The sequence below is a fragment of the Triticum dicoccoides genome, chromosome 5A, assembly GCF_002162155.2.
Source record: "Triticum dicoccoides isolate Atlit2015 ecotype Zavitan chromosome 5A, WEW_v2.0, whole genome shotgun sequence".
In the NCBI taxonomy this organism is placed as follows: Eukaryota; Viridiplantae; Streptophyta; class Magnoliopsida; order Poales; family Poaceae; genus Triticum; species Triticum dicoccoides.
Window position 1 is genome coordinate 672,431,998 of NC_041388.1, and position 7,843 is coordinate 672,439,840.

Genomic DNA, 7,843 nt, shown 5'->3' on the forward strand with positions numbered 1-7,843 from the left:
TGGCTTGACTTGGCCTGTTTACTTGGGGATCTGATCAAGGCCCAGTTCTTTTGGCCGAATCTCCCATAGTCATGAGAATCAAACCTCCACCCAGCTTCTCCTAGAATCTTGAATGCATATTATTTTGACAATCCTAGTTGTTTTGAACTATCTAGGATTGTAAAAAAAATATGAATTCAAGATTCTAGAAGAAGCTAAGGGAGGTCCGATTCTCAAGATTCTAGGAGAATCGGCCGAAAGAACTAGGCCCGAGTACGCCAACATATCGCAAAATAGAAATTTAAATGCAGAGACGACCAGGCCACGCATAACTACTTTCTTTTGATGCTGATCCAGAAAAGTGTAGCTGGCTCACATAGTTGAGGCCACACGCACTGATCTGAGGTATCTACAGCTTGCTGCTGGAGATCTCTACAGATTATATCTGTACCATTCCTTCCAGTTTTTACAGAAAACATCTTCACATTATTGCATCAGTAAGGGCACATGATAAATACATCTGGGGAGCTTTCGGAGACCCTTGGCGGGCTCGCCTGCATGGTCTCACAAGAGGGTTGCTGGGCAGGGGGAAGCACCACTCATGCGTCGCCAAATATCCAGCGCCCTATGTCCTCCAGGATGTAGAAATGTCCAAAATTCCATTCATCCTTGCAAGTTTTTTACTTCACGACACTCCCTGCGAATCACGGGTATGTTGTCGTAAAAGAAACGCATAGCTGAAGTGTACACTTGTTACAGATATATCGGTAACTCACCATTGGATCTACCGTCTGGAAAACTACCGGCAACATGCTCGAAATAATCTCTCCTTGCATCTGCATTGAAAAAAAAATGAATGAGGAAACACAGCTCATAAAAATATATGCACAAGGAACGAGCGCCCACTGGCTGGCACCACAGGCTAGTCGGCCTGGGATTGAATCCTTACACTGCTATATTATTAGGCTGGCTAGTTACTCCTAGCCACCCATTCATTGAACTCGTTTGAAAATAAAAGCAACAACTATGCACACACTTACCATGCTTCATAGTTAACGAAGGGTCTTCTTTCTCTGTATAGCCAACTACCTTCGCAGGATTTCCTACCGCCATGCTTTCAAACACAAAACAAGTGTCAAAACAATGATGATCAACATAAAGCAGATAATAATCACGGTGCAAGACTAGTTATGAAAGACATAGGGAAATGAAAACTTAACAAACAATAACAATGGAGGCAAATGTTAAGAAACTAAATGTTCACAAAAACAGACTGAGCCATTATTAGTATATCTAAAGGTGTACTGGATCGCAGGCTTTAAGCTTCAGTGTATGTGTATCCATTCAAAAATTAATGCATATATTCCTTCCTACTTTAAAACCACTAGTGAACTTCTTTAACTCAGAGAATATTATAGACCCTTGTCAGGCCCACCAGGCTACAAGTGAATATGTTCAAATTGAAAAGGGAATAAAATCGACTATTTACTAATGATGAGCATAATTAGACCTCTCTATCCTACTTGAAGGGAAACCGGACGACCATGAAAAAACAGTATCCTAAAGGGCGCTCCTTTAAAAACTACAAATACTTATAATGCCGCATTCGTTGGAAATATTCAAGGCGTAGCATTCAGTAGCTCAATTAGTAAAGCAAATACAGTATTCTACACTAAGCAACAGTATTCAGATTGTTAGAGTACGTAATGGGCCTAATGGGGGGAGTCAAGTAAACCTCTCTATATAAGGGGAGGAGATGTATCAATCTAATCAAGTAAGAATTAAGAAGGAAATCCCTTCCCTCTTGCCCGGCCGTGGGCAAAAAGGCCCCCGGCCGGCCCTCTCGCGCCCTCCTTCTAGCAGCCACATAACACAGATCATGTATTCTTCTTGTTTTCTGTCTTTCTAAGGAAATCGCATTGCAAGAACGAGAATATATATCATATCTACTGATGCTCATTACTAACAAAATTTGGCATTGCAGCATCATTACTTAAGAATTTCAATTAAGTCTAACTTCTTTCTAACCTGTGAGGCGCTACATGCTTTAAAACAAGGGAACCAGCGGCAATCATGGCACCTTCGCCTACAGTTATGTTGCCAAGGATAGTAGCACCAGCTCCAAGAAGAGCTCCCTGACCGATCTTGGGGTGCCTATCTCCGTGTTCCTTTCCAGTACCTCCAAGTGTAACACCCTGTAGCAAAGGCCTACCTGGTAAGCTGGTGAACAATTAGGAACCTTCTATAATTAAATTTTGACCAAAAAGGAAACACCACGGGAACACACATATGAAGGCCATACTTAGGCTATATATTTAGTTCGAACCAAGGGAGGACTACATTCGTCACAAAAGATTTTACAAAACTGAAAATAAGCATGCATGGTAAGAAAGCGCAAAACAAGCACCCCTTATGTTTTGCTGCCTTCTCTTATATTATCTCATACAGCAAAAATTGAAATATTTCCTCAAGCCTAGCATTTGGTTCCGCTCGGGTATCATTTCTCCTGAATATGTGTTTGTTTGGTCTGGGACGCGAACGAATACGGAACAGAGGGGATTCCGTATCAGGTCGGGAACGGACGTTTTTGGGGATGTGATGTGTTGTATCCGATAGCATCGTAACAAAAACAGAATGGACGAACTAAACGGCTGCTACTGTTTCCTAAAGCATTGCAATCAAAGTGGGATTTTTCAGCCCTTCCAAACACGTCGTAAGATATTCACCTGATGTGAATTGAATGATTCATAGTTGTACAAAAACAAAAATATTCAACAAAAGAATTTAAATTGATGTGCACGTAGATATTTCGTTATCTGAATCATATTATCCATTTTTTATAGTATGATAAAAGCAAATGAAAGAAATATTTAATTATTTGCACAAGGACAATTTAAAACTATAGCAAACAAGATATGTGACAGAGCTAACAACCAGAGAAGAAGAAAAATAAGTTAAATTCTGGATGGAATTAAAAATTATATTGAAAAGTAATGCTTTATGTTAAAATCAGAAATAGCAAGAACAGGGTGATGCATGTCACCTGCATTAATGAAACCCAGTTGCCAACAACAGCAGTTTCACCAATGACTAGACCTGTTCCATGATCCAACAATATTCCTTCTCCAATTTTGGCAGCTGCAGATTTAGCATTAAAGAATGTTAAGAGAACAGACTAAAATACCATATCATACCACAATAGAACAAAGACACCAGTTAAGATCACAGGTTTACTTTTAAAAACTCAAAAGCAAATATCATCCGAGTATGAGGATATATTTAAGGATTTGATGCTTATAAATTCATAAATTGGTAAATAACTGCAGACTCATACATAAGCAAGCTTTAGAAAATGATTAAAACATGAGCAATGCTTCTATGCTCCCAAAAAGTGAACACAATTACAAAGACAAACCTTGGTTCAGGTTAAGATATTTACTAGGATAACATAAACATACATACATATTCCCAAGCAGCAGATCCATATGCACTAGTAAAGGCAACAAAACACATTTCCGCGAAGGTAATAGAAGAAGCTAAACATCAAGTAGCTATTTTTTGAGTGGAAAAGCCAAACATCATATAGCTCAAGAGCAACCCCAGTATTAAACACATAGCAGGAAATATAAGACAATTTTGTACAGATATATGATACACCAATGATATACCTGGGTGTATATCCACTGCAAAAACCTGAAAAGAGAAGGATAGCACATGTTAAACATAAATGTATGCTAAAAACCTGCTTCTTAAGAAATCAAGGTTCACCTCACTGATACGGCTTTGCAGCGCCAACGCCAGAACCTTACGCCCTTGATTCCATAAAACATGAGCTATCCTATAGGACTGCAAGGAATGGTAACCCTGTAGCAGTTTGCAAGCAACATGAGTCTTGTTACCTTTTCCGGATATGAACGATATGATAGCATGATTTTGTAGTCACCTTTAGGTATAATAGGGCCCAGCTATATTGTGCACAGGAAGGATCTCTTCCTTTGAAGGCCTAAATTTAGACAAGGAGACCATTAATGCAACGATAGCGTGATACAGAACAAATTAACATGCACACACAAAACACGACACCTCAATAGGACAATGATACACTCACCTGAGCATCAAGGCGAATGGAACGGCGTATATCTACATCATTCATCATGACGTCATTGAAAATGTCGATTAGCTGAGTCGCAAGTAAGGTTGGATCTTCAAGCCTGTTTGCAAGGACGAAGCTCAACGCCCGCTCCAGACAGTCGTGAGATAATACGCTCGCATATAAGAAGCTACTTAAAATAGGCTCCTTCTCTGCCTGCGAAATGCGGATACTGCTGTCAGTCATCATGTAAAACTAACAGTAAACATGATGCAAAGTTTTGCAATAAGACAAGAAGAGTATAAGAGTCAACGACACTCAAAAGCATAGCTTCGCGACAATAAAGCTCGGATGTCGGACGTGAGTCATGCATGCCTAAGGCTTGATTGGGCACAAAATGTTTCCGGTTCCTGCATCTTATTGGCATTGGCACTTCACACACCTTTACAAGACAGTCAGATTTCAGCATCATCAGATGTGAGTTGCCTGAAATGTTTTCCTTTCCCAGAGTTGACCTCTGAGCAGTGACAACATATAAACGCACTGAGGCTTCTAGCTCACACCGCATAGTTTGAATTGATTGCACTTTTGCCTCCATAAATTACTTTGGCTGAACTGAACTATCAACTAGTACTATTACACAATATCTAGTTCAGAAGAACAATAAGTCCAAGCACTAAAGAGGAAGTAGCACTTTTACCACATCAACTAGCTATATTTAAACAATAAAATTATCAAGACCATATCTGTAAATGTAATACACCACTATCGAACTGAACTTCACTCACTCAGTCACTCGATATATATGTGCAAGCAAATTCGAAGGCTAGAAAAAGCTAGCTCAAGAGAGAAAGAAAATCCAGTTGCAGTTGTTCATTAAATTCGAAGTCTAGAAATAGCTAATGACGCAGAAGAAGAGATAAAATTAAGTCCAGTTGCAGTATTTTGACCATTAAATTCGAAGGCTGGAAAAAATATAGTAGTGACTTGAAAGAACTGGATTCTTGCCGCCTGGGATCAAAATTCAGTCGACTGAACCTCGGGAAACACGAGAAAGGTCACGAGACCAGGAAATCGCCGCCCAAAAAACGCAGCTTTTCCTCCTCGCTCCAGCCCCAAATTCACCACCAGGGTGCAACCAGAGAAAAAATTACAGCGATCGAATAAAAATAAGAACGGCGCAACGCGAGCGAATCTGCGATGGAGCGGCGGGATGGCATGGACGGCGCTCACCTCGGACCTGGCCTCGGCCTTGACGGCCTCCCATATGGGGTCCCCGGCGGCGGAGGGGTCGAGGAGCACGGCCCGCGCCCGCGAGCTCCCCATGACGTAGATGGGGAACATGGCCTCGGAGCGCGGGGCCCGGCCGCCGCCCCGCCGCTCCCCCGTCGCCTCGCCGCCGCCGGCGTGGTCCTCCGACACCTTCTCGACCACGAGGCACTCGCACGACGACATGGGCGCGCCGGGCGCCGGCGCTCCCGACGGCGGGGTACGTATCTAGGTTTTCGCCGCCGGCGGTCCGGCGCCGGGGCCGGGCGGGGAGGCGCGGGGGTGTGGGGCGAGCGGCAAAAGGAAGGAAAGGAGCGGTTGGGAGCAGAGGAGAGCGGCGAGGCGGGACCGGCAGCAAGGGACGGTGGTGGAGAGGTGAGGGCCGGGCGTGCGCGCGTGGGTGGCTGGGCGGTGTGGCGCGGCGCGGCGGGGCGGGCGTTTGTAGGCTTGCGCTTTTGGTCGGGGTCCGTCGTGGGAATTTTGCGGCGCGTGGGGGAGAGGATGGGATCACGGGGCCCGCCCGACCCCCGGACCTGTGCCGGAACGGCGGCCGCGAGCCCGCTGGGGTTTGGCTCGCGTGTGGGACCGTGGATGCGCACCGCGCCGCACAACCAACGGTGGAAAATAGCAGAACGGTGGCGTTGTGGGTGTGCAACGCCCGCGGCGCCTCTCTCCTGCTCGGCTCGGGCGTGCCGTTGCAGCTCGTTTGGAGGTGTTTCATTCTATTTTCAAACTTTCGATCTATCCATCAACTAACATCAGGAGTAAAAATTACATCCAGACAACTACAAGTACTACGGCGAGCCTAAGCCACGCCGGCATCATCGCCCCTCCCTCATCAGAGCCGGGAACAAATTGTTGCAGTAGACAGTCGAAAAGTCGTCTTGCTAATGACTCGTAGGACCAAGGCGTCAGAACAACAGCCGCCGTCAATGAAGAAAAGCGTGGATCGAAAGGATCCAACCCGCAGACACACTTACGTAGGTGAATGAGGACCGGATCCCAGCGGATCCATCGAAGACAAACGCCGACCAGATCTCACGAGATCCGACAGAGACACGGCTCCGCACGTCTTCCGACGAAGCTAGAAGCACCGCCGGGATGGACGCTGGGCGAGGGCAATCTTATTCCATCTTTAGAAAACGGGTCATACGAGACGAGGCGGACTGGCAGAGGCGCCGACCAGAGGCAGGGAAACCCTAGCGAAGAGCCTTGGTCGGAGGAGGCACGAGCGAAGGGGTCTTCACTCCGCCCCTTGTAAGTTGGTTTTCCCTCTACGACCTTCTTGGTTTGGAATATTCCAAACCAAATTGATACTTTTTTTCTTATCTTTATGAAAACCAAGCAATGCATTAACTCAATCAAATCTTACCAAAACAATATCCTGCATCAACTCAATCAAATCAAATCTTACAAAAACTTAATTAAATCATAACTTTCCTTGCATTCCCCTATATATGCACATAACAAATTAAACCTTACTAAAACTCAACTAATCAAAACTTTCATCGCCTTTCTCTACACATACTCGAATCAAATCTTATCAAAACCTAGAATATGGTGGGCGTAAGGTATATGTCAAACACGATTAGTACTGAACCACTAGAATATATATATATGTCCCCGCTACAACGCACCAGCAATTAGCTACTTACAGTAGTTGTTCGATCATAAACCCACACACAGACAAAAAAAAGATTAAATGGCTTTAGATTTTGAGGTGAGTTCAATTCAAATTGACCATGGTACGGTTTCCAAAAAAATATGTATGTCACATGCTATAAAGGAGGAGAGATGCTCCACTCTGAATCGAATATAATAACATAGCCATAATTTCCAAGTATGTCTTAGTTTTGGCACCACTAATTTTAAGATGTAGTGCACAAAATTCCATTTCAAGCAAAAAGAATCACCATGTGATGAGGTGTTTCTAACATTATGGCTCCGCTCGCCACGGTGATGTGGCGCTTGCTCAACACATCACATGCTAACGCAAGCATTCAATACATGAGAATACTCCTAATATATTTTTATAGGAGCCATTGGGAGGAATATATATAGAGAGAGAAATGTTTGCTTGGATATGATCTCAATTCAAAATAGATTGAATTGGTTTACAATGATGGAGTGAAAACATTAACTATCTGAGGGTAATAGGTCTTGCCTAGGCAAATACACAAAAAAACAAGTGCAAGATTACAAACCCATACAAAATAAACATAACACACGAGGAGGAACGCCGCAAGACAACATGAGAGCTCCAACAATGGCAACGTTGAGACAACTGGTGGGGAATAACCACATGTAGTTACCAATAGGAAGTTGTGCCATTACCGACCCCACGTCATCCATCACTCGCATGAAGGGTGGTCATTGGTTAGGGCAGAGGGTAAAATGACATGGGAAAGACTTTTCCTTGTTAAGCATGCAAAAATAAGGCTGCGAGAAATCTCCACTGAAGGAGTCGCTGCAGAGCGTGTCATGTAATGTTGCGGGGGCTACTTG

The 7,843-nt window shown here is 43.9% G+C and overlaps 1 protein-coding gene across 2 annotated transcripts; it reads right to left on the reverse strand.

Annotated features, from left to right (window-relative positions):
* Positions 1 to 275: 275 nt before the first annotated feature.
* On the reverse strand, positions 276 to 5,773 carry LOC119304015 (probable serine acetyltransferase 2). 2 transcript variants are annotated; one of them, XM_037581180.1, is made up of 10 exons: positions 5,303 to 5,767; positions 4,088 to 4,285; positions 3,923 to 3,982; positions 3,748 to 3,843; positions 3,648 to 3,672; positions 3,023 to 3,117; positions 2,008 to 2,174; positions 1,020 to 1,093; positions 756 to 815; positions 276 to 676 (listed from the first exon to the last, which is right to left on the reverse strand). In XM_037581180.1, the coding sequence occupies exons 1-10, from the start codon at positions 5,522 to 5,524 to the stop codon at positions 660 to 662; spliced, it is 1,014 nt and encodes a 337-aa protein (XP_037437077.1). In that variant the 5' UTR covers positions 5,525 to 5,767; the 3' UTR covers positions 276 to 659. The 2 variants fall into 2 exon arrangements, 1 of the variants encoding a protein (XP_037437077.1); XR_005148063.1 differs by lacking the exons at positions 276 to 676; positions 756 to 815 and having other exon boundaries at positions 2,008 to 2,191; positions 5,303 to 5,773.
* Positions 5,774 to 7,843: the final 2,070 nt, after the last annotated feature.